Source organism: Hippoglossus hippoglossus, chromosome 22 (assembly GCF_009819705.1).
Source record: "Hippoglossus hippoglossus isolate fHipHip1 chromosome 22, fHipHip1.pri, whole genome shotgun sequence".
In the NCBI taxonomy this organism is placed as follows: domain Eukaryota; kingdom Metazoa; phylum Chordata; class Actinopteri; order Pleuronectiformes; family Pleuronectidae; genus Hippoglossus; species Hippoglossus hippoglossus.
In genome coordinates, this window is record NC_047172.1 from 23,231,424 (window position 1) to 23,257,526 (window position 26,103).

Genomic DNA, 26,103 nt, shown 5'->3' on the forward strand with positions numbered 1-26,103 from the left:
TTGGAGGCTCCACCGACAAAATGCAGAGAGCATCAGAGCTCTTCATGACTTCAATATGAAGACAGACAAGTCCGCTACCTGCTTCCTCACTGTCAGCCTCCAGCACCGCTCACCCACTGAGTTTTCACTCGTTTATCAGTGAAGAGAAAACACAAGTGTCTCGGTGTTCACACTGCACACAGGAGCCACGGCTCGACTGAGTCTTCACGGTTCTCATGGTGTGTTCAAGTACCGCCTCCCGATCAGGACTCTTCTACAGTCCGTTCACTCACTCCGATAGTTCCTCGTTGATCTAAACGCAAAGAGAAAGATGACAGAAGTCGCTCCAGCTCCAGCTCCAGCTCCAGCTCCAGCTCCAGCTCCAGCCGCCGCCAAGGCTAAAGCGGCTAAGAAGAAGGTCGTGAAACCGAAGAAGGTCGGCCCCAGCGTCAGTGAGCTCATCGTGAAAGCCGTGTCCGCGTCCAAGGAGCGGAGCGGCGTGTCAGTGGCCGCCCTCAAGAAGGCTCTGGCTGCCGGAGGCTACGATGTGGAGAAGAACAATGCCCGCGTCAACAACACCATCAAGAAGCTGGTGGTCAACGAGACCCTGGTCCAGACCAAGGGAACCGGGGCCACCGGCTCGTTCAAGATGAGCAAGAAGGTGGAGACCAAGGTCCAGAAGCCGGTGAAGAAGGTCGCTCCCAAAGCGAAGAAGCCCGCCGCCAAGAAACCTGCAGTGGCTAAAAAGCCCAAGTCAGCGGCAGCCAAGAAGCCAGCAGCCGCTAAAAAGACCCTGAAGAAGGTGACGAAACCAGCAGCGGCCAAGGAGCCCACCAAGAGCCCCAAGAAGGTGGCGGCGAAGAGCCCCAAGAAGGTGGTGAAGAGCCCCAAGAAGGTGGCGAAGAGCCCCAAGAAGGTGGTGAAAAAGGCCCCTGCACCCAAGAAAGCCCCCGCGAAGAAGGTCGCCAAACCCAAAGTGAAGAGGACAGCAGCCAAGAAGAAGTGAGATGTCCTCACTGTGAAACATGTCCATCCTGGTAAAAGGCTCTTTTAAGAGCCACACACGTCTATCCACAAAGAGCTGCTTCCTCATCAATCATCAGCACTGACAATAAATATGTAGAGACAGAGTTCTTAACTAAAGGGAGTCAAGTTATATAGAAAGATAGTAATTATTTATTTCTTACAATGTCAAGATTTAGAAGTTATTTCATATCAAAACATCAAATACTATCAAGTAATATAAAACATATCTTTAGACTCTGTGTGAAGGAGAAGCAGATTACTACTGACACACACACACCATGTAACATGATGTGCAACGATTTCAGCTTTCATCATATTCTATACTTCTTGAAGAGCGTTCCTTTGTTAAACTTTTACATTTGTTTGGTAGAAACACATTTATTCTCTTACGTATCTTTTATGTATCGTATTTTCCTTTTAATTGCTTAATATATAAGTGACACTTAAAAACAGTGTCTATATATATATACACACATGAGCTGCTTAGAAAAATGACGATTTCAGCTTTACATCACATATGTATAATGTAGTAACATCAGGCAGCCAACATCAGGCAGCCGCTGCTGTCCAAATATGTGAACCGGATCAACGTCCACTACCAGATGAACTCTCCTTCATGTCCTGTCAGAAGCTTTGTTTTCCAGTAGCTCAGCTGCTCCTGTTTTATTGCAGCTACTTGTCTGTTCTGAGTCATAAAAATGAGCTCTGTAGCAGCAAAGACTTGATCAGTGGCTGTCATTAAACTGGCTGTCAAAGTATTGCGGTACATAAGTATGTTGGTGAAAAGATAACTTTATCACAATTAACTTGTATCTGGGGAAATTGACAATTCAAACCTGGTAGATTGGAAGACAGATTCAAATTATGGGCAGAAAAAGGAATCGGAATGGTTTTGAGGGCATCTTGCTTACATTTGAACAACTTTGTCACAGGTATCACATTCCTCAAAAAAATGTTTCAAATATTTGCAATGAAGACGTTTCGTAGCGTCCCCCCTTTGCATCAATACAATTAGTTCCTTATTTTAGAACTAAAACAAAAGCTGAATTTGCTAGTATATAAATGTCAAATTTTCACTCAAGATAAAAAAAAACATTTTGTTAAAGAAAATGTTTAATTCAATTTACTTACTATAAATAAAGACAGGAAAATTCGGTTCAAAAGACCTTAATGTTTATCGTGATACATACACGTCAGACTGATGGCAACTCATTAAGGACATCCACACCTTCAATAACAATCCCAATGTCATGTGGTGGCCGGAGAGGAGCCTCCTCAGCTTCATTCTTCTGCACGACCTGATAGATGACAAGAAACTTATTAGAAACTTATTCTGATGAAACCAGTGTGATGTACCATCATAAAAAATATTTTCACAAACTATTTTCCCAATCAAATCTCAATACAAAACTTAAATTGGGGTGCTATAATGTTAGGATCTGAGACCATGTATAAACTATACATTTTAAATATTCAATGTATAGTTCATCAAAAAATGTAAATTCACTCATTATCTACTCACCACTATGCAGATGGAGGGGTGGGTGAAGTGTTTAAGTCCATAAAACACTTTTGGAGTTTCAGGGGTAAACAGCGTTGCAGCCAAATCCAATATAATGGATGAAAAAAACTAAAATGCCTCCATACTGTTCGTGTGGTTTCTCGAAACACCGTGTTTTAAGCCTAAAAGTCCACTACTGGAAGTAGTGATGCTGGCGAACGTAGCGATGCTAACATGCATCCCGCGCGTCCCCTTGGGGGAGAACTTGTGTGCGGTTCCAGCTCCAGAGGAGGATATCAGAGGACATTTAGGCTAAAAACATGGTGTAAATGACACTGTTTCAAGTCGTATATGAATGTCGGGGCTTGTGGACACTTGGATGACACCACACGAGCAGTATGGAGGCATTTTATGTTTTTTTTCTGCTGTCTTATTACATCTGAAGGAGTCACCGTTAACTTCAATTGTATTTGGTTGACACACTGTTTACCTCTGAGACTAAAGATAAAGATAGTATATCTTTCAATGTTTGATCTAATTCCACAATGAAATGCATTCAAATTTGAGCATGAACATTTACGATGTTGCTATTTAAGTGACAATTTTTTTAATGTACTGGGCATATTTTCAATATACTGAGCAAATACATACCTGATCAAGAACTTTCATTCCGGGTCTTCTCTCTGAAGACTCCCCCCTTGTTTCTGATGATGTCAGTCAGCTTGCTGTGGTGCTGGTCTAATGTAGCCAGCAAGCGTGGTTGAAGTGGAACAGTGGAAATTCTTATAAATTCCACATTGATCTTTAAAAAACAAAATAGCACAAGCAGACTTGGTGTGTAAGATCATATTTTTGACATCAAGGGCCAAAAATGCATTTTTATTTATTTGGCTCAGTTTCTTAGCAGTTATCGTATGATACAGACCACAGGTCTGCATTCCAATCTTGCAGGTACACGGAGTGTTGAAATAGATGAATAGATAGGAATGGCAGCATCCATAATGTCTGTGTTCCAGCTTATAATGTTTATAAATTTCAGATCGTCGTGAAACAGAGATAAGGCAGTCTTTGCATTTTTCATATTCATCAGAAGACTAGAAAACTGAGGAAAAAAAGACCCACCTTACCCATCTGCCACTTGATTCAATTTACAAAATGCAGCATTGTACACTTGCATTTGATTTATACAAACATTTATGTTTGTTGCCAGTTACTCTTCAACAATAAAGCAATAGCTTCAAGATGGAGAAGATATTAATTAAATGTTATGAATTTAAACTTGTAATCATTATTTGTCTCAATAAATATTCTTAATTGATCACACCACCCTGACATTCTGCACATGCCATAATTCAGAAGCTGGAATTATATGGTACTGTATGAGACACAAGAAAGCACAGTGATTTATTTTTTAACTGCTATATTCAGTTTCTAACTTTAATATTTTAAATTAAACTACATTACATTCGGGTGGGTAACTTAATGTTTCTAATCAGTTTAGATTGTTTGTGTTGACAATTCTTGAAATATAATAATAAACATAAAAAAAATACTAATGTGAAGTACATTTACATACCGTTGTGTAATTTCTATTGTATTGCAAATTCAACTAAAATTATTGAAAATACATTTGTATAATATATTAGTAAGTATCTATGGTAATTTTAGAGCTATTCTCTAAAGTGCTCCATTTCTACTTTGGGTTTGTCGATCCTATTTAAATATACATGGAAATGACGTTTATAGTTCATCTTGGGACCAAATTCAGCATTAATTGCGACCTTTAGAAGAAACAGCAAACCTGTACACACAAAGGAAAACGTAAGATTTCACATTTAGCTTTTTTGTCTGGACTGTTATCCATAACTGTCACTACTGACTCATATTCACTAATATAAGGCCTAAGACATAGTGGTGTCATTTTACTAAACTGCATTACAGATCAAAGAAGGAAATATGAATTCTTAATCTTAAATCAGTACTCACTGTCTGGTACTTAAAACATTCTAATCATTTCTAAGTTTAGAAAAATAGTAGTAGAAGTAGTATTCATTAATTCAAAATATGTATATGATAAAAAGAGCTGGTTTAGCTAGCATTAAAACTTGCTAACACATGGCTAACCAAATGAGTACAGAAAAAATGCATTCACCTTAAAACATCATTTCAAATTCTTACTTTATTATATAGAGTTGTACTACAGACGTCTTCACTGCCTCAGCACAGGGTACGAGTCAGCAAAACTTGCAGAGCTACCTGATAGACGTCATGTGGTCACGTGACATGAAAATCTCTGGTTTCAAGTGAAAATTCAATTTCAGTCAAATTGTTACTTTTAATTTGATCCAAAGGGAGTATTATTTGCTTTGAGGCTAACTGAGCAAAACAGGTTTAAAATGGAAACCATGATTTTCAAGTAGACCAATAAAGAAATTCACTTAAAATTATTGACACAGTAGTTTCACCTTTTTCAGTGCATGATGTCTGTGTTAAATACCTACATGAGAAAGGAACTCTGATTCGCTGCTTGTGGGAATGCCCTAAGATTCAGATGTTTTGGGGAAATGTAGTTAAATGTCGATCACGGTTGGTTAAAAGTAATTTTCGACTGAGGCCAAAAATATGTATACTAGGAACCCACCCTGAGGACTTTAACAGAACAATGAAGCAAACGAAAATGATTGATTTTTGACTTCTCCATGCAAGGAGAATGATTGCTTCATGTTGGAAAAATGTAGAACCACCATCACTTGAAATGTGGAAAAGGGAGCTGATGACAGGTCTTGGGCTGGAGAGGTTGACATATATGGTTAAAGGTAAACAGGAATAATTTGTTTGTATTTGGTAACATGTATCACTGACTGAAAAGGAAATGTTAAAAGGGTAATATGGAATTATTGATCCTGCCCCTTTAATTTTATTGATTTGTTTACTTTTATTGTATGTACGTGTGTGAACCTCTGACTGTATGAGGTATATATTTTTGTTTATTGCTGTATATGTTTTGATATACACTTGAAATTTCGATAAAAATATTGTTAGAAAAAAATAATGACTAAAGTATTGATGAACTGTCATCAGGCAACACCAACAGAGGGAAAGTCACGTGGTTAAATTTAGTCACAGTGAGCAGAGGGTTTTTCCAGGTGACGTTTTTCTCAGATTTATGATTAAAACACTAAGTTAACTTGTTTCCTGCAAATATCAATAGATCTTCTGTGAAAGTAAATCTAAGTAATACCCACCTGACATATGCCTTTCAAATATTGGCTATTGGCTTGGGTGTGTCTACATATGGTCATTAACACCCAGTGCTCAAGTGTAAATCAAAAGCAATTACATTTTTCAGATTTAAATGAGAGTTTCTCTCAGATCATAATCACTCTCCTTTGTATGTAAACCTCTGTAACCCTATCCTGACTAGTTTTTCCAACCATGACAATGACTCTGCGTAGGTGTGTTAACACACTTTGAGCTAAAGATAAATCCACGTCTGAAAAAGGACACACATTTTCGTAGTATAATTTTTAACAACTAAATTGGATACCTGGTTTCAGGACCATGGACAGAGCTGTTTGTTGTGTTTAGGTGCAGCACCTTAACAGTTTGTTTCTCTGAATGGATGTTGTGGAGCAGAGCGCAGCTGCTTTACGCTTCAAGTCTGTGAAGAAACACACGTCGGTGACAACTGGGTAAGTCGAGCCAGTGGGTAAGATGAGCCACCCCCTGTATAAAGATAACTAAGAAAAAAAAAGTTAAGTTGTGACACAAATTAAGGAAGTGTAGTCGACATTACTCATTCCATCTTTCACTCAAGCACATGGAGAGAGTGGTAAGCAAACTAGAACTAATATATCTTTGTCAGGCAAAGTTAATTCATCATGTTGCTAAAATTATATCCATTAAATTAGAGATGTTTTTGACATTACATGTTAATGTAACAACAGAACTGTTGATCTGAGCTACTGTGTGAAACTGTTTTGTCAAATTGGTGGTTGTGGGGTAAAAAGAGCCAGTGATGTGGGGGTAAATTGAGCCAATGGTCAGTCAATGTTCACTGCATTCACACATTTACATGTATACACACACACACACACACACACACCTACACAAACGCTGTCTGTGTAACCATTACAAGTTCATGTTGTATCACTGTTACAAGTGTTACAATGTTGTTAATGTAATACATACATTGTTAACTAAGGTTCAATTTGAATCACAAACTTTGTACGTACACAAAAGTACATGTACACATCCATTCTTGATGTAGTTACCTCAAAGATCAGTTTAATCCTTCCCTAAAATGTTAAAGTAACATGTTCAACAACAATAAACATCTTTTATTTTTTTTATCTGAACTTTTATCTCGGTGTGTGACATGAGGCGATTTGCTCTCTACCAGAGGAGAGTGTGTGGCTCTTAAAAGAGCCTTTGTGTCGGTGGTTTCCAGCAGCTTTGCTTTACTTGGACTTGGGGGCCTTCTCGGTCTTCTTGGGCAACAGAACAGCCTGGATGTTGGGCAGCACGCCGCCCTGAGCGATGGTCACTCCGCCCAGGAGTTTGTTGAGCTCCTCGTCGTTGCGGACGGCCAGCTGCAGGTGGCGGGGGATGATACGGCTCTTCTTGTTGTCGCGGGCGGCGTTTCCAGCCAGCTCCAGGATCTCAGCGGTCAGGTACTCCAGCACAGCCGCCAGGTAGACGGGGGCGCCGGCACCAACGCGATGTGCGTAGTTGCCTTTACGCAGCAGCCTGTGGACACGACCGACGGGGAACTGGAGCCCAGCGCGGGACGAGCGAGTCTTTGCCTTCGCTCTGGCCTTTCCGCCGGTTTTACCTCTGCCAGACATTATGGATGAAATTTGTTTTCTAAAACACGTCAAGAGAAACTGCTGTGAACAGCTCGAACCCTCCTTTATATATCCGCGGATCAAGCGGGACGGTTCATGCCAGACCAACCAGAATAGAAGCCTCCAGCAGAATAGCGGAGGACGTCATGCACTTTTGTCCAATAAGCATCGAGTAGTCAGGCGGTGGGTCGCTCCTTTGGGCGGCCCTGAGCTCTCTCACCAATCAGGACCCGGGGGTCTGAAGCAGCGTCACCATTTCACGGCTGGCTCCGCAGTTTAAAAGCAGAGTGTCGTGTCTCTGCCTCACATTTTCTCCCGATCAGAGAGACAAGAAACAAAATGGCAAGAACCAAGCAGACTGCGCGTAAATCCACCGGAGGCAAAGCCCCCAGGAAGCAGCTGGCCACCAAGGCTGCTCGTAAGAGCGCCCCGGCCACCGGCGGCGTGAAGAAGCCTCACCGTTACAGGCCCGGTACCGTGGCTCTGAGAGAGATCCGTCGCTACCAGAAATCGACGGAGCTGCTGATCCGCAAGCTGCCCTTCCAGCGCCTGGTCAGAGAAATCGCTCAGGATTTCAAGACCGACCTGCGCTTCCAGAGCTCCGCTATCATGGCTCTGCAGGAGGCCAGCGAGGCTTACCTGGTCGGCCTGTTTGAGGACACCAACCTGTGCGCCATCCACGCCAAGAGGGTTACCATCATGCCCAAGGACATACAGCTGGCCCGCCGCATCCGCGGAGAGAGAGCTTAAACTGCTGCTGCTCCACTGACGATAACAACGGCTCTTTTAAGAGCCACTTCACTGCACTCAAGACAAAACTCTTCTGCTGCCCTCACTAGTTTCTGATCCATCACAAATCTAGTTGCTTTGATGGTCAAATAATTTACCTATATACTTGGTTATCTAGTAACATATTAACATTAAGGATGTCAAATGCTGTCAAAGATGCAAAAGATGTCAACTTTTTTGACAAGGTTCATATCTTCTGCCCCTTACTCTGATTTTCTATCTGATCTAGTTCCTAGGTCAAATAAAGTCATTATAATAGGTGTTTTCAACATTCATTTATGTTTCCAGTGATAGTCTTAGTTCATCATTTTATTCATTGTGATGGAAATCTGAAAATACAAGAGGCTGGAACACCAAATGTGTGTATTTTAATAGAGGCTTTCTGCAGAAAGGATCAACACCGAGTCACAGGGATATCAGAGTGAAGATGCAGGATAGTCAAATGCAAGGATTGTATATAGGAGAACTTAGGCTGTTTGTCAGCCAGTTCAGACTGGATCTGTAGCCACAGTTTGAGAGAGGAACAGAAATCGGATTTACATATTTTTCCTTTGGAGATAAAGCAGACATGAATTCAGTTCTTTGTAGAGTAAATAAGTGATATAAAGGTTTCAGGTCACAAACAGTTCAGGTAATAAAAGTCTCAAACAGTTCTGCAAAGACTTACTTTTCAACCACACTATTTTTCCACTACATCAATAGACTCAAGTCTATTGGTTTTACTCAACATGTGAATAAACTCAATCTCACTCTTGATCTTCTTCTGACAGATGATATAGATGTTGAAAATGTGATAATATTTCCCAAAACCCTCTTCTGTCCAACTGTTTTAATTACATCAAAACTTCACTCCCACAATAGTTGATTACTTTGTTAAATGTACAGCAGCCTCATTACAAACCACCCTTGACACTGAACAATAAGGGAGTAAACCAGAGGAGAATAGCTCCATGGTATAATAACTCTAACTCTGTGGAGCAATGATTTCATGAGTTTCTTTAAAAATGCAATTATAACCATGAGGGAAAAAATCCACCACCTTCTCTCCATGAATAACTCAGATCACTGATTGTTGACACATGGGACAAAACACGTCTAAGTTGAAACTGCTATTAGATTTAAAATGAAAATATTTTCAATTGTAGATGTTGTGCAGGATATTTATACAATGTATTCAACGTGATTAAGCTTATTGTTTACAAATGATAAATGATCAACAGAACCAATGAATCTGTGTTCAGATAACTGGACTTTACTTGGTGTATAATGGGAATGAGGGAACATGTGTTGCCTTAAAGTTCCTGGGTATAATTTTATATTTGTGTTGTGTCTATACCATAGATTGTATATAAAGATGGACGTAGTGTCTGTGACATCACCCGTTGGGTTCTGAAGAGTGAAAATGAGGCTCTCAGTGGGCGTTTCACCCAGCGCCATCTTGCAGGAGCCTGACTCCTCCCAGTTCCTGGCTAGGAGGAGCGCGAGTGGAGCTGAGGTGGGCTGGGTGATGACCGACAACTGAGCCACGCCCACAGAGCTCAACGTTACCTGGTTAGCTCAGGCTAAGGAGCTCGGCTACATTCTACCCGCTGTTACTAAGTATTACTAAAGTATTGTAATTATTATTAATTGGGTATTTACAGAGTGTCTTTAATCTGAGGTGTTTCTCCTTTGTTCCATGTTTTCCTACAGATGTTGACATAGTGATTTCAGCATAAATTTCAGCATAAAACATCCTTTATAGTGAGTTTCTTCTTTTCATTACATGAAGCACCGGATGTCCTCAGCATCCACTTCAAGCTCATCCGTCCCTAATAAAATGACAGGAAACATAAAAGTATGGCATTATTGCAGAGGAAGTGTTACTTATAACAAAATTTGTGTCTTTATATTCTGTTGATTTTCAACTATGTATTTGAATATGGTTTTGGATTAAACAGTGTACTACCAAGACAGTGAATGTGCAGTATGGAGTTCTTACACGTTAAAAGTATTGCATATATAATTTAATGCATTATGTATTATGTACAATACTTTGCTTTGATTGTTTGTCAGTTATGAAAACGGGTCTGTACCTGGAGTCAGTGCTGAAGTGATGACTCTCAGTGCTCAGTCCTGTTGGACATCCACAGGTGCAGGCTGTCTGAGTCACCTAGAGGAAAACTCAACACAAATACACAGATATGTAAAGTCAGACTTACATGGTAAAAATAAAAGTTTATTACTTCAGAGTTCATCAGATCATATCACTTCACTTTAGCTTAGGAAATAGGTGGTGGACATCAGCCTCAGGTTCTCTATGTGACTGTCTATGTCAGTAAAGTTACACTAAATATTATTTATTATCATGTGACAGACAAATACATTATTCTGCATGTCCACTTATTTAACACACGAATGACAGATTCAGTAAAGTTTGCTCAAGATTAACGATGTAAAAACTGAATGTAGGCGACAAGTTTAGTTTTCACTGTAACACGTTACAACACATCAACACCAATATTCTGTATACGTCAGAGTACATCCAAACCTGTGGAGGCGCTAGCGCACCATAGACTTTATTAGCAGCGGCCATGAGGATCCACAGAGGAGGAAGACGGCCGCCTCTGTCTTCTATCAGGTCCTCAGTCAGGCTATGAATAGCTGTGTTTCTCGCGGAGCACTCTATTCACTAGATCTCATCTCACTGAAGAGAAATGTCTGGACGAGGAAAGGGAGGAAAAGGGCTCGGTAAAGGAGGCGCAAAGCGTCACCGCAAAGTTCTCCGTGATAACATCCAGGGAATTACCAAGCCCGCCATCCGCCGCCTGGCTCGCCGTGGCGGAGTGAAGCGTATCTCCGGTCTGATCTACGAGGAGACCCGCGGCGTGTTGAAGGTTTTCCTGGAGAATGTGATCCGCGATGCTGTCACCTACACCGAGCACGCCAAGAGGAAGACCGTGACCGCCATGGACGTGGTGTATGCTCTGAAGAGACAGGGCCGCACTCTGTACGGCTTCGGTGGATAAACTCACTTTACAACAGCTCAACAACACAACGGCTCTTTTAAGAGCCACACACTGAGTCAATGAGAGCTCACATCCTCTGCTCAACACGAATCACTCGTTCTTCCAGAGTACAACAATACAACAACGTCTGTAAATCGATTTAACTATGACGGTGTAACGTGAGGGTTAAATGTGGGGTAGTTGAATCACTTAATGTGAAGAAACTAGAGGATGGAGACTGACTTAGTGAAGCTTGACTCAAGCATCAAATGTAATCAAATTAATGAATAAACAAAATTAAATTGTCAATTACCATAAACAAATATCTGAACTTAACTTAAGATCTTCAGACACGGTGGATCATTCTTGTGCTGAATGAACTGTCCAGTGCTGTGCTGGTGTCCTGCAAGGGGTGGGACTGGTCTATGAGAGAAGACAGCTTTGCCATTCTCCTGTCCCACCACGTCCACTGGGTCAAGCGGGTATCCCAGGACTGTGTTAAGCATTAATATATAAACCCAGTTAAGCACCTGCATGAAACGTCTTTTTGCCTTGAATTGGTTGGATTTGGAGCTCACATCCTCTGCTCAACACTAATCAGTCGTTGTTCCAGATTACAACAATACAACGTCACTAATTTATTTGAATACATGACCTTAGTAATAATCAATATATAAACCATGTTAACCTGTGAATGAAACTATACTTTATTTTATATGACCGCTGCAATTTGTGACCACCTTCCTTTCTTGTTACACAAGAGAGCTAATGTGTAACAGTCTCTGTAGTGAGTTTTCCACCCAACATGTACATAAATACAACACTTTCTTGCTGCCTCCAACAATCATATCCACATTTACACTAACCTTAAGCATGTTATGAATATAGAACTTTCACTATCTTGAGATTGGTAAAGTATCATGGACTATGTGACTGTCCAGAAAAAGGATCCTTTCTTTAAGAGCACCCTGTTTCAACCCCAATCTAACCCTAACATGTCTATCTAAGCCAGACTCTCTGAAATAACACTGAAGATATTGATGTCCTGCCGTGACTTTCAAAGTGATGATTTTCAGAATGTAACAATTAAAGTAGGGCAGTATACAAAAAAAATATACATGTCATGTGCTGAAAACATATAAAAACAAGATTTGAAGAGAGATCATTTCCAGGCCTTGGTTTTGGGATCCATTCATCATATAGACGAGAGTTTAACTAAATAAGAGAAGATGCTGCAACAACCTTTTTGATTCCACACAGAATGACTCATTTTGTCTGTCACTCTCCTCCCTGATTCAAACTACTGATTTATTGTGATGTAATTTTTAACCTCAGACTTGTTCATACTGAATAAAATGTTTCATTGAAATATCTTTAACCTCTTTAACACTAACCTGATTAATATTTCCAACCTTTGCGTTGGCCCTGCTTAGGTGTGTTCACACCTATTCTTTGGGTTAACGTTAAAACCAGTCTGACAAAGGCTGCAAATTTTCTTTGTATAATTTTCAACTGAAAATTGGATGCATTGTATCAGGACCATGGACAGAGCTGTTTGTTGTGTTTAGGTGCTGCACTTCAACAGTTTGTTTCTCTGAATGGATGTTGTGGAGCAGAGCGCAGCTGCTTTACGCTTCAAGTCTGTGAAGAAACACACGTAGGTGACAACTGGGTAAGTCGAGCCAGTGGGTAAGATGAGCCACGGCCTGTATCTAGATAACTATAAAAAAAGTAATAGTATTTAAGGAAGTGTGGTCGACATTACTCATTCCATCTTTCACTCAAGCACATGGAGAGAGTGGTAAGCAAACCAGAACAAAAATATCTTTGTCAAGCAAAGAAAATTAATCTTGTTGCTAAAATAATCCATCTTGTATCTTAATTAAAATAGATTAACAAACAGACATTAACAAGAATACACAGACAGACACTCCACACACACACACACACACACACACACACACACATTAATATAAACACACAAACACACAGCCATTTAGTGCATATATAAATTCATATATATATAAAGATAGATACTAAAAAAAGCTAATGCTTAAAATAGAAGGCCAGGATGCACACCCCTGTGCCTCCTTGTCATTGGTCCAGGAGGAAGAGGGGGGGCAGGGGAAAGTGAATCAACTGCATTTAATGTAAAAAATTACTTTCCTGTGTATCAGATATCACATGTTCCTGAGAGAATTTACTTTTTGTATGAATATTGACAACGAATGAATAATAGATGATTGCTACAAAGTGTCTGACCTTGTGTTTTTGTTCATGATGTCTTCCATTAAATTGTTTTCCACAGGAGACCTCTCCAAGGACATGTGCCTGAAGGCACAAGTAGAGTAATACATTAAAATAACAGAAATAAATAATGGTTTAAAATCATTCAAAGTCTAATGGAGTTTGAAATGACTCTCTTCATATACTGTGGAGAACAAGATGTACCGTGAACATTCATAGTTCATTTGTTTTGTTTTTGTCAAACATGTATCATTGTATTTCAAAGGTCCAACTATTAGCTTTTTTCAGCTTTCAATTGCACCTCAGGGTGTTCATCAGTTAAAGGAACTGGCCCAAGGGTCATCTCATGACCAACATTACAACCTTGGCTCACATGAGGCCAAAGCTATTTGAGTTCACTGAAGAAGACCCTGAGAAGTGGTCGGAAGCTCACAAAACAAGTCAAATAATAATGATGGCTGTGTTCTATTCAGCTGCTCCAGTTCAATGGTCCTGATGTTGTGCATGCTGGATCACTGTCATGTTTACTGGGTCACTTTAATACAACAGAGGACTTGGTCAATGTTTTTAATGAAAACCTGTCTCATGTGAAACACGTCTATAATCACACAAGTGACCGGACACACAGCACCTAACTTTTAAATGTTTGACTTTACAGCTTAAGCAAAAGTACCATCAAAGTTATTGTTTATGACTACATTACTTTGTGAGTAATAAAGTTAGTAATAAATGTAATAAATAGAAATCATTACTTCCACTAGATTTGCATCATGACAAATGTAAAGACGTTGAAAACTGCATTAAATCTGTTGTACCCACACTTGTTTTTTTTTCACTGGACAAATATTAAAATGTGTTATTGCATTCATACTGTACATCTTGACAGATGTATGCAGGTCCCTTTAATGCCGTGGATCAATGTACCTTACGCCGGGTTTACACCGGACGGTTATTGTTGTATGTAACCCGTTCAATGTCGGGGTTCAGGGGGTAAATGATGATGGTCTTCTAAATACAGCCTGGCCACTGACGTCTGTATTCATTTGATGGACTAATATCGTGACGATGCCTGATCCAGTGAAGCCTGCGCCCAAGAAGGGCTCCAAGAAAGCGGTGGCGAAGGCCCCCGGTAAGGGCGGAAAGAAGAGGAGAAAGTCCAGGAAGGAGAGCTACGCCATCTACGTGTACAAGGTGCTGAAGCAGGTCCACCCCGACACTGGGATCTCCTCCAAGGCCATGGGCATCATGAACTGCTTCGTTAGCGACATCTTCGAGCGCATCGCCGGTGAGGCCTCTCGTCTGGCTCATTACAACAAGCGCTCCACCATCACCTCCAGGGAGATTCAGACCGCCGTCCGCCTGCTGCTGCCCGGGGAGCTGGCTAAACACGCCGTGTCTGAGGGCACCAAGGCCGTGACCAAGTACACCAGCTCCAAGTAAACGACTCTAAGGAGACATCACATCAAAGCAACGGCTCTTTTAAGAGCCACACACTTTCTCTATGGAGACAAACTCCTGACTCTAAAGACATGTCCATCAATAGTAAAATATCCACTTTTAACTAATACTGTAACTGCTTAATTACATCATGGTTGAATTTAATAATCAGGTTTCATATTGAAAGTTATATTTTCCTGTGTCCACTGGGACAATATATTAAATGTGTTTAAAGGACTGCTGTATTTGTATAGTGCTGTAATACATTGGAGTGATGAGGCTTTTTGTGTTGAGTGTGCTACTGATTGATTTATGATCTTTTTAGTGGTCTCAACATACCCATATATTATGTGTGTGTGTACACATCTAAGCAGGGCCATTGTCATGGTTACAACAACCAGTCAGAATAGGGTCAGAGGTTTACATATAAAGGAGAGTGATTATGATTTGAAAGAAACTTAAATTGCAAAAACTAAATTGCTATTGATTTACACTTGAGCACTGGGTGTAAATTACCATATGTGGACACACCCAAGCAGGGCCTTAGAAAAGATTGGGAAAACAATCGTCAGTTGGGGGTTACTTCAATTTATTTTCACAGAAGATCTATTGATATTTGCAGAAAACATTATTTCACAAACCTTTTTTTTTCTTTAAAACCAAATGGAGTTCATGTAGCAGCCATTTTCTTTTCAGCTTGATGCTAACATAAACTACAGGAGATAAAATGATATCAACATTCTAAACAATTTCCTAAGATACTGTTGATATCCCGTGGTTGTGACACAGGAAATATTAACGTTAACATTTTAATACTCAAACTATTAAACGTGTCTGCAATGGATGCACTCTGCATGAATGGAATGTGAGAATGGATCCTTCAGAGTGACTGCTGCCCCTGATATTGGCTGATTTTAATGAATGTCTCATGGGATTGACAAAAAACTGGGAAACTATGAAACCTTATGAAATATGCAGGTGTCACTAAAGATCAATTTGGCTCTGATAGGATATATTTTTTTCTTATGTGGAAATAATCTTGTTTTAATCATTAAAAAATATTTGAATCCATTTTATTGCACATGAATGTTTGAAGCCTTCTCTGTGGACTTGATGTTTTAGATGTATTGGGAAGACTGTGATAGATTTGATATAATAATTAAATTGAAGGGGATAATCATGTTGAATAGATTCTATAAATATCCTGCATAACATCTACATTTGAGAATAGTTTCATTTTTTGACCCAAAAGCAGTTTCAACTGCTGGACGTGTTTTGTCCCATGTCTCAAGAATCAGTGATCTGTGTTGTTCATGAGGAGAAGGTGGTGATAATTGTATTTGTAAAGAAGCTCATGAAATCATTGCTCCTCAGAGTTAGAGGAATAGATGGATCAGTAGAACTGTGACTCTCTGTCATCTCTCAGTGCTTTCTTGTTATATATCAGGCTATCTTTCCAGGCCAGGTGAAAATCATCTTGGTTGGTGGAATGCCACTTCCTGTCCAGCTTCTGTGATGTCTGTTTTAAAACATGTATTTGATAATTATACCATGGAGCTAATCTCCTCTGGTTTACTTTCTTATTGTTCAGCAGGGCGACAGTGTCAAGGGTTGTTTGTAATGAGGCTGCTGTACATTTAACAAAGTTATCAACTAGTGTGGGAGTGAAGTTTTGACAACTGTCATGTATTGTACCGACACATGGCTGTGACTTTAATGTCAGAGGAATCAATTCTTCAAAGTTGTTTACAGTATTATCAAGCTTGACAAAGATATCTTTGTTCTGGTTTGCTTACCACTCTCTCCATGTGCTTGAGTAAAAGATGGAACGAGTAATGTTGACTACACTTCCTAAATCTGTGTTCACATTTATTTATTCATAGTTATCTAGATACAGGGGGTGGCTCACCTTACCCACTGGCTCTACTTACCCAGTTGTCACCCACATGTGTTTCTGCATAGACTTGAAGCGTAGTTAATAGATATCTTATACAATCTCTTTCCTGAACCATATTTCTCTTAGGGATTCTCTCTGTTCACATGAGATGTGGAGCCCAGAGCAGGTCGTGGATCAGCAGCTTAGACAGCAGCTGTGTGTCTATGCTTCAGACTGAATTCATAGATCCACCTGAGCTGAACAGGGGAGAGTGGAGACTCTGCTGCGGACTTCATCGGACATCAGGAGCTCGAGGAACTGAGTGTGAAGCCCATTGGACAACAGCAAGGTGCTGTTAAAGCAGATCAAAGCTAAATTAAACTGTTGAAGTGCAGCATCTAAACATAACAAACAACTCTGTCCATGGTCCTGATACAATTTATCAAATTTTCAGTTGAAAATTATACTTTGAAAATGTGCAGCCTTTGTCAGACCTGGTTTTAATGTTAACTCAAAGTATAGGTGTGATCACACTTAAGCAGGGCCAATGCAAAGGTTGGAAATATTAATCAGGTTAGTGTTAAAGAGGTTAAAGATATTTCAATGAAACATTTTATTCAGTATGAACGAGCCTGAGGATAAAAATGTCATCACAATAAATCAGTAGTTTGAATCAGGGGGGAGAGTGACAGACAAAATGAGTCATTCTGTGTGGAATCAAAAAGGTTGTTGCAGCATCTTCTCTTATTTAGTTAAACTCTCGTCTATATGATGAATGGATCCCAAAACCAAGGCCTGGAAATGATCTCTCTTCAAATCTTGATTTTATATGTTTTCAGCCTATGAATTTATTTAGTTTTTGTATCCTGCCTTACTTTGATATATTCTGAAAAACATCATTGTGAAAGCCATGACAGGACATCGATATCTTCAATATTGTTATTTCACAGAGTCTGGGTTAGATAGACATGTTAGGGTTAGATTGGGGTTGAAACACAGCACGCTGAGTGCTGGGTGTTCTTAAAGAAAGGTACTGCTGGGAAGGAGCCCTGATAAATCAAGGAGGTTCACATGTGTAAAATAAAAAACATTTTCTATCCCAAATTTTTGTTTTTGTTTAATCCAGCTGGATCTGTGAGTTTTAATAAATGAATCAATTTCCACTCCACCACCCATCATATGGCTGTGGTCCAGTTTGGATCCTTTTTCTGGACAGTCACATAGTACATGATACTTTACCAATCTGAGATAGTGATGGTTCGATATCCATAACAGGATTAAGGTTAGTGTAAATGTGGATATGATTGTTGGAGGCAGAATTTAAGTGTTGTATTTATGTTCATGTTGGGTGAAAAACTCACTACACAGACAAACTAAATGTAGAAATGAGTTTCATTTATGTTGTAATATGGTTTATATATCGATTATTACTAAGATCATTGTTATGTGGGCGGCTGTGGCTGAGGGGTAGAGCGGTCGGCAGTTCGATCCCCATCTGCATGCCGAAGTGTCCTTGGGCAAGATGCTGAACCCCGAATTGCCCCTCATAGAACAACAAAGTGCTGCTAATAGATGCACTGTATGAATGTGTGTGTGAATGTAAAACTGTACTGTAAAGAGCTTAGAGTGGTCAACAAGACTAGAAAAGCGCTATATAAATACAAAACCATTTACCATTTATGTTCGTGTTTGGAAGGATGAGGCTTAGTTTAAGTCACAGCTTAACATTATTACACCTGGCGTTTAGCAACCTAAATGTTCATCTTATTGTCCCCTTACTCTAATGTTTTCTCTCTTTAATTACTCCTCTTCGACAACTGTCTCAACCTGGTGGATAAAACATGCAATGACATCTGATCACAACAATCATGTTTTCCATCGATTTACAGACGTTGTATTGTTGTACTCTGGAAGAACGAGTGATTCGTGTTGAGCAGAGGATGTGAGCTCTCATTGACTCAGTGTGTGGCTCTTAAAAGAGCCGTTGTGTTGTTGAGCTGTTGTAAAGTGAGTTTATCCACCGAAGCCGTACAGAGTGCGGCCCTGTCTCTTCAGAGCATACACCACGTCCATGGCGGTCACGGTCTTCCTCTTGGCGTGCTCGGTGTAGGTGACAGCATCGCGGATCACATTCTCCAGGAAAACCTTCAACACGCCGCGGGTCTCCTCGTAGATCAGACCGGAGATACGCTTCACTCCGCCACGGCGAGCCAGGCGGCGGATGGCGGGCTTGGTAATTCCCTGGATGTTATCACGGAGAACTTTGCGGTGACGCTTTGCGCCTCCTTTACCGAGCCCTTTTCCTCCCTTTCCTCGTCCAGACATTTTTCTTCAGTGAGATGAGATCTAGTGAATAGAGTGCTCCGCGGGAAACACAGCTATTCATAGCCTGACTGAGGACCTGATAGAAGACAGAGGCGGCCGTCTTCCTCCTCTGTGGATCCTCATGGCCGCTGATAATAAAGTCTATGGTGCGCTAGCGCCTCCACAGGTTTGGATGTACTGTAGAATGGTAGATATTAAGGTCTGACACTTCCCAATCCCTATACAATAAAACCTTCATTTCGGACAGGAAACCGGAAAGAGTGGCTGTTCACCCGAACAAACGTTTAACCTGACAAAACAGATGCCTGGCCCTGCGGATTATTTGGGCAGAACTGACTCAATGGGTTGAGCAGGCAGCTCTTTAACTTTAGTTCCTCTGCCTCCCCCTCGAGGAAGAGGATGCTCCACATCTGGAAAAAGGCCACAAAAACAACATTCCACTCTTTACTGTAAACCAGCTCATTTTATTGACAGCAATGAGAATTAAAGTTTGTAATTTGTTTCAATAATGTTTTCTAATCGCCTTTAGGGAAGTTGACAAAATTGCTGATCCATCTGGTATCTCAAACATTTCCTTCCAGCTTGATACAAAATTCCAGCAGTATTCAAATCACTGGACTTTACTTGGTGTATTACGGGAATGTGTGGAAATGATTTGCCCTATAGTTTAAGGCAATTTTCCTTTGAGACTATAAATATATATTCAAATATTTGCCCACTTTATTTCCAACAGAACTGATCCTGGTCATTTATATCTGTAACATATTTCTTAAATGATTCAGAGCATGAATAAGTGGGACAATAAAACTAATTCAATATGAACCCTAATTATTAAATTCAACCATGATCCAATTAACCACAGTTACAGTATTATTTAAAAGTGGATATTTAACTACTGATGGACATGTCGTTAGAGTCAGGACAGTTTGTCTCCATAGAGAAAGTGTGTGGCTCTTAAAAGAGCCGTTGCTTTGATGTGATGTCTCCTTAGAGTCGTTTACTTGGAGCTGGTGTACTTGGTCACGGCCTTGGTGCCCTCAGACACGGCGTGTTTAGCCAGCTCCCCGGGCAGCAGCAGGCGGACGGCGGTCTGAATCTCCCTGGAGGTGATGGTGGCGCGTTTGTTGTAATGAGCCAGACGAGAGGCCTCACCGGCGATGCGCTCGAAGATGTCGCTCACGAAGCAGTTCATGATGCCCATGGCCTTGGAGGAGATCCCAGTGTCGGGGTGGACCTGCTTCAGCACCTTGTACACGTAGATGGCGTAGCTCTCCTTCCTGGACTTTCTCCTCTTCTTTCCGGCCTTACCGGGGGCCTTCGCCACCGCTTTCTTGGAGCCCTTCTTGGGCGCAGGCTTCACTGGTTCAGGCATCGTCACGGTATTATTCGATTCAATGAATGCAGACGTCAGTGGCCAGGCTGTATTTGAACACATCACATGTAAATCTATCTGTGCCGTTCCCTCTCTGTCATTGGCTGAATGTTGAGCGTCAGTGTAACAGCACGTGGGAGTGTCTCCATGTTCATGAGTCCATTATTCTGCTGCTGACAGAGGTTGAACTGTAGAGCTCAACTGGAACATTTGGGGGGTTAAGAAATGCAAGATGTCTGAAACTTTATGTTATTATTATTTATGTTAGTATCACATTAGTATCATTTAAAACAAACTGAACTAAAGTAAGCTGATAAATACACAGCTCTAAATGTTAAGGGAACACTTAATGGTCACAGTAAAACACCAAGTCAGTTCGACTTCAGGTTTATCAATCTGTCCATTTAGGAAGCACAAGTGATTGTGAATCAATTTCACCTGTTTTGGTGCAAATGAAAGTGACAACAGGTGCAATGAAGAGGCAAAAGCAAGACAACAACAGAAAGGGAACAGTTTTATATGTGGTGGCCACAGACATTTGCTCTCTCCTCATCCTTCCTGACTGATTCTTCTCTAGTTTTGTGTTCTGCTAGTGTCCTTGTCACTACCTGTAGCATGAGGCGGTCCCTGCAGTCCAATCAGGTAGCAGAGGTAGTCTGGCTCTAGCTAGTTATTAATGAAAATGCATTAAATTATACAAATTCTGACAGTTGGTCCTGCTCGCTGCCTCTGAATATTATAGTCCAATTAGCTGCAGCGTCAAGCCCTTGTCAATAGAGTTTGCGAATTTCAGCCTGTTTGAGTCATTCTATAATTAGGGCTACATTTCATGTCCATGGGTTGAATTTGTCAATTTTAATAAATATTCACTTCAAGCAATGATAAATTTGTTTTGGGGATGATCATTTGGAAAACCTCCTATTGTTAATCCCTCATAACATCTACATTTGAAAATATTTTCACTTTTAAACCCAATAGCAGTTTCAACTGCTTGACGTGTTTTAGAACTTCTGTCCAGAATCAGTGTAGTCAATAATTGTAAATTCAAATGTAATCAGTAGTTAACATGGAAAGCACTGTTATAGTGTTTGTTTATAAAGTACTACATAAATAAAGTCTGTTTGAATGGTTAAAATGACATGTTTACATGCTAAAATTTACACAGCAATTTACACAAACACTTACACATACTGCACGTGATTTTGTCAAGCAAAGAAAAAAAAATGTATCATGTTGCTGAAATTATCCGTCTTGTATCTTAAAATAGATTTGTTTTTTACATTACATGTAAATTTAGTCGTAAATACAAAACAAAATAAACAGAACCGTTGATGTGAGCTGCTGTGTGAAACTGTTTTATCAAATTGGTGGTTGTGGGGGTAAATTGAGCAAATGGTCAGTCAATGTTCACTGCATACACAGACCTGTATACATAAGCGTACAAACTATTTCTGTGTCACTGTTACAAGTTCACTATTATGTGTTACATTGTTAATGCAATAAATACCTTGTTTAATGTTAAGTTTGAGTCAAACTGTACATACACACACACACTCTCTTGATGTAGTCAACTCCAAAAGATCAGTTTAATCCTTCCCTAAAAGGTTAACATTAACATTAACATGTTTAACAACAAACATCTTTTATTTTTGTATTATCTGTACTTCTGTATTATGGTGGTTGGTGTGTGACATGAGGAGATTTGCTCTCTACCAGAGGAGAGTGTGTGGCTCTTAAAAGAGCCTTTGTGTCGGTGGTTTCCATCAGCTTTGCTTTACTTGGACTTGGGGGACTTCTCGGTCTTCTTGGGCAACAGAACAGCCTGGATGTTGGGCAGCACGCCGCCCTGAGCGATGGTCACTCCGCCCAGGAGTTTGTTGAGCTCCTCGTCGTTGCGGACGGCCAGCTGCAGGTGGCGGGGGATGATACGGCTCTTCTTGTTGTCGCGGGCGGCGTTTCCAGCCAGCTCCAGGATCTCAGCGGTCAGGTACTCCAGCACAGCCGCCAGGTAAACGGGGGCGCCGGCACCAACGCGATGTGCGTAGTTGCCTTTACGCAGCAGCCTGTGGACACGACCGACGGGGAACTGGAGCCCAGCGCGGGACGAGCGAGTCTTTGCCTTCGCTCTGGCCTTTCCGCCGGTTTTACCTCTGCCAGACATTATGGATTAAGTTTGTTTCCTAAGACACGTCAAGAGAAACTGCTGTGAACAGCTCGAACCCTCCTTTATATATCCGCGGAGCGAGCGGGACGGTTCATGCCAGACCAACCAGAAAGAGCAGCGGAGGACGGCCTGCACTTTCCTCCAATAAGCAGCGGTGGGTCGGTCCTTTGGGCGGCGCTGAGCTCCAGGAGGAGCCTCTCACCAATCAGGACCCGGGGAGCTTCTTCTTCTTCTTTTTGTTTAATTGCGGGTGGCACCTAACGTTAAAGGCCCATTACCGCCATCTACTATACTGGAGTGTTTGTCTTGTTTAGTTTTTTTGTTTATTTGTATTATTTATATATTTTCGCAGACAAACAACCCCCCGCCCCACAATTTAAAGTTAAATATTCCTCATTAATCCAGTTTCTTTTAAAAACTCTAACAGGACGTTATATTTCCCTTCCCCAATACCTAACAAGTTCTTCAGATTTAACACTTCCACCCCACATTTCCTCAGCACCATCTGTAGCTTTCCTCGGCCTGTGTTATATTTTTGGCAGTGACTGATGACATGTTCCACAATTTCTTCCCCTAAACCACATTCAAATTGTTCTTATGGATGTGTCCCTATTAAGTGCATTGTTTTATGTAGTGCTGTGTGTCCTAGCCGTGATATATCTGTTTCTTCTCCGATGTTTTTCCCTATTGTTTTCATTCCTCCCACTTTTTGCTTTATTTGATACAGATGGCCTCCTTTTCCTCCCTCATCCCATTGTTTTTGCCAGTCAGTCATGATGTTACTCATTATTATTGTTTTGGCTTCGGCATAACTGAATGTTTCCTCCATAATTATTTCCTGTTCTAATGATTGTTTAGCGAGTGAATCGTCCATTTCATTTCCCTCAATGCCCCTTTGAGCTGGGATCCACATGAATCTGACTTCAGTTTGTGAATGATGTAGTCTGTGTTTCATATATGTCATAAAGAATATCTGCTCTGCAATGGGATGAGATGGACTGTAATGACAACAATGCTGATAGTGAATCTGAACACACTATAACTTTTTTATCTTGTTTTGCTCTGTCCACTGTAATGCCATTGTTATTGCCAACATCTCTACTGTGTATACTGTCATACTATTTACATTTAACTCTGGGGTAACAAAAGCAAACCCAGTCTTTCCTTCCTTTGGCTCCTTTGACCCATCTGTATATATTGGCTCCTGAGTATTGTGCGTAGTCCTTAGTCTTACCTCTACTATGTCTGCCCAATTTCCTTTTCTTTTGTCTATCTTCATTTGTTCTTGAATATAAAAGTCAATGGAAAATGGAACTGTTGCACTGTATAGTTTTTCAAGTAACCTGATATTTTTTGCCATTTTAGTTGCTATAACATTCGGTCTTAGCTTTTTCCCTTTCCCAGCATGGTCTAAGGGCCCTCACAGTTGGGTGTTCTTCTTCTTTGTGTTCTTGTAGGTTTGACCAGTAGTTTAGAATAATCTGTTTGTATCTGAGGTTCAGTGGCATTTCCCCCATCTCCACTTGGACAGATATATTTGGCAAGTACTGACATTAAATTCACAGCCATGTGTCAGTAACATACATGAAAGTTATCAAAACTTCACTCCCACACTAGTTGATAACTTTGTTAAATGTATAGCAGCCTCATTAAAAACAACCCTTGACACTAGGGCTTAACGATTTGGGAAAATAATCTAATTGCGATTTTTTCCCCCAATATTGCGATTGTGATTTAATATGCAATTTTTTTATTTTATCCTCTTTTTATCCCCGACAAAACGTAATGAATGATTTAAATATGACCAACACATCGTCCATTCATTAAGCCGTGCAGCCAGCACCATATTTGACGTGTTGTCCGTCGTGATGCAGACGTGTTTCTCCTCGTGGAGATCCCAGCTGGCAAGCCCCTCTCTCAGGCCGGCTGCAATATTTTCCCCTGTGTGGTCGTCTGGGAAGTACGCAGCTTGTAGGCAGCGAGCTTTGAGGTTGAAATCTTCATCAATAAAATGGACTGTAAGACTCTGGTAAGGCTCAGATGTGCGGCTTGACCACATATCAGTAGCAGTAGCAAAAAACTCCACCATTTTAAGCTCCGCGGCGACTTTCTCTTTGCACTTGTTGTACAGCTCCGGTATGGCAGTCTGACTGAAGTATGTACGGGAGGGTATACTGTACCGTTTATCAAGCGTATTTATCAATGCCGTGAACCCAGGCTTGGTCACCGTGCTGAGAGGCACCATATCTTTAGCTATGAACTCGATTATCGCCCGAGTGATTTCCCTGTGCCGTTTTGAATTGTGGTCATATGGAGTGACACTATCAAACATTTCGGTCAGTGATCCTTGTCTTGAGGTATTTGGCTTGTCTGGCGCACTGGTGCTCGGCATTTTGGCCATACAACTGTCGTACATGGTTTTATGGTATTTTTTTAAGTGCTGGAACAAGTTTGTAGTGTTACCCCGTGAAGTAGCAACGGTAGCACGGCATGCTCTGCATAACACCTGACACTGCGCAGCATCATCTTTTTTGAAGCCAAAATAATTCCACACCACCGACGTGCTGTTCCTCTTCGTGACTAAAGTCTCAGTTGTGTCAGTTTCTGACTGTTCCGTTGAGCCAGAGGCCATTGTAACAGGTTAAAGGGCAGCATGAAATGTTGATGCAGCCCAGTGCCCTACTCTCTTTCGCACGTTGCAATCGCGCACTTTGCCGTTAGAAAATCGCGTTTTATCCTATTGCGATTTTATCGCAAATGCAATTAATCGTTCAGCCCTATTTGACACTGTCGCTCTGCTGAACAATAAGAAAGTAAACCAGAAGAGATTAGCTCCATGGTATAATCATGAAATACGTGTTTTAAAACAGACATCACAGAAGCTGGAGAGGAAGAGGCGTTCCACCAACCAAGATGATTTTCACCTAACCTGGAAAGATAGCCTGATATATAACAAGAAGGCACTGAGAGATGACAGAGAGTCATAGTTCTACTGATCCATCTATTCCACTTGCTCTGAGGAGCAATGATTTCATGAGCTTATTTAAAAATACAATTATAACTATCAGGGAAAAAATCCCCACCTCCTCCCCATGAATAACTGCTATTGGATTTGAAATGAAAATATTTTCAATTCTAGATGTTATGAGGGAAAAATAATACAATGTTTTCAACATGATCATTCCCTTCAATTTAATTTAATTATTATAATATCAAATGTATGACACTTACTGTCTTCCCACTACATCTAAAACATCATGTCCACAGAGAAGGGTTCAATAATTCATGTGCAATTAAATGGATACAAATATTTTTTGATGATAAATATAATTAAGCTTCAGGAGGGAATCTCCAAACAGTAAAAGAGTAAAACAGCATAGGAGTGATCATATATGGTGCATGTATAAAATTCCCTGCTGGAGCACGGTCGACGTCACATCACATCACTTGTGTTCTGCTTTAGAGACCTTGTGCTCATGCACACAGCTCGTGTTTAGTAGCAGACTTACCTAGAAAGTAGTTAACTCCCTCGCCTGGCAGGTTCGTTTAGCAC

At 40.7% G+C, this 26,103-nt stretch overlaps 8 protein-coding genes across 8 annotated transcripts in view; 4 read left to right on the forward strand and 4 right to left on the reverse strand.

Annotated features, from left to right (window-relative positions):
• Positions 1–26,103, reverse strand: part of LOC117756218 (histone H1-like) — a 266,131-nt gene that overhangs the window by 37,891 nt on the left and 202,137 nt on the right. The window lies entirely within an intron of this gene.
• LOC117756212 (histone H1-like) lies at positions 311–12,791 on the forward strand. Its single transcript, XM_034576625.1, has 2 exons — positions 311–981; positions 12,667–12,791. Exons 1-2 carry the CDS (start codon positions 311–313, stop codon positions 12,695–12,697), a joined length of 702 nt encoding a protein of 233 aa, XP_034432516.1. The 3' UTR covers positions 12,698–12,791.
• LOC117756249 (histone H2A-like) lies at positions 6,906–22,570 on the reverse strand. The gene is made up of 2 exons (XM_034576672.1): positions 22,535–22,570; positions 6,906–7,340 (listed from the first exon to the last, which is right to left on the reverse strand). The coding sequence occupies exons 1-2, from the start codon at positions 22,545–22,547 to the stop codon at positions 6,967–6,969; spliced, it is 387 nt and encodes a 128-aa protein (XP_034432563.1). The 5' UTR covers positions 22,548–22,570; the 3' UTR covers positions 6,906–6,966.
• Positions 7,686–8,150, forward strand: LOC117756240 (histone H3-like). The gene has a single exon (XM_034576662.1). It carries the CDS (start codon positions 7,693–7,695, stop codon positions 8,101–8,103), a length of 411 nt encoding a protein of 136 aa, XP_034432553.1. The 5' UTR covers positions 7,686–7,692; the 3' UTR covers positions 8,104–8,150.
• LOC117756265 (histone H2B-like) lies at positions 10,267–20,386 on the reverse strand. Its single transcript, XM_034576690.1, has 2 exons — positions 20,016–20,386; positions 10,267–10,294 (listed from the first exon to the last, which is right to left on the reverse strand). Exons 1-2 carry the CDS (start codon positions 20,384–20,386, stop codon positions 10,291–10,293), a joined length of 375 nt encoding a protein of 124 aa, XP_034432581.1. The 3' UTR covers positions 10,267–10,290.
• On the forward strand, positions 10,835–11,199 carry LOC117756291 (histone H4). Its single transcript, XM_034576721.1, has one exon. It carries the CDS (start codon positions 10,839–10,841, stop codon positions 11,148–11,150), a length of 312 nt encoding a protein of 103 aa, XP_034432612.1. The 5' UTR covers positions 10,835–10,838; the 3' UTR covers positions 11,151–11,199.
• On the forward strand, positions 14,442–14,819 carry LOC117756270 (histone H2B-like). Its single transcript, XM_034576694.1, has one exon. The coding sequence runs from the start codon at positions 14,442–14,444 to the stop codon at positions 14,814–14,816; it is 375 nt and encodes a 124-aa protein (XP_034432585.1). The 3' UTR covers positions 14,817–14,819.
• On the reverse strand, positions 18,654–19,088 carry LOC117756285 (histone H4). Its single transcript, XM_034576714.1, has one exon. The coding sequence runs from the start codon at positions 19,012–19,014 to the stop codon at positions 18,703–18,705; it is 312 nt and encodes a 103-aa protein (XP_034432605.1). The 5' UTR covers positions 19,015–19,088; the 3' UTR covers positions 18,654–18,702.

What these genes read in the sequence shown, in the direction of transcription:
- LOC117756212 (XM_034576625.1), top strand. Translation starts at nt 311, where the DNA reads ATGACAGAAGTCGCTCCAGCTCCAGCTCCAGCTCCAGCTCCAGCTCCA. An exon ending in AGGACAGCAGCCAAGAAGAA is followed by an intron (nt 982 to 12,666) that starts GTGAGATGTCCT and finishes GCATTGTATCAG; the next exon opens with GACCATGGACAGAGCTGTTT.
- LOC117756240 (XM_034576662.1), top strand. Translation starts at nt 7,693, where the DNA reads ATGGCAAGAACCAAGCAGACTGCGCGTAAATCCACCGGAGGCAAAGCC.
- LOC117756291 (XM_034576721.1), top strand. Translation starts at nt 10,839, where the DNA reads ATGTCTGGACGAGGAAAGGGAGGAAAAGGGCTCGGTAAAGGAGGCGCA.
- LOC117756270 (XM_034576694.1), top strand. Translation starts at nt 14,442, where the DNA reads ATGCCTGATCCAGTGAAGCCTGCGCCCAAGAAGGGCTCCAAGAAAGCG.
- LOC117756285 (XM_034576714.1), bottom strand. Translation starts at nt 19,014, where the DNA reads ATGTCTGGACGAGGAAAGGGAGGAAAAGGGCTCGGTAAAGGAGGCGCA.
- LOC117756265 (XM_034576690.1), bottom strand. Translation starts at nt 20,386, where the DNA reads ATGCCTGAACCAGTGAAGCCTGCGCCCAAGAAGGGCTCCAAGAAAGCG.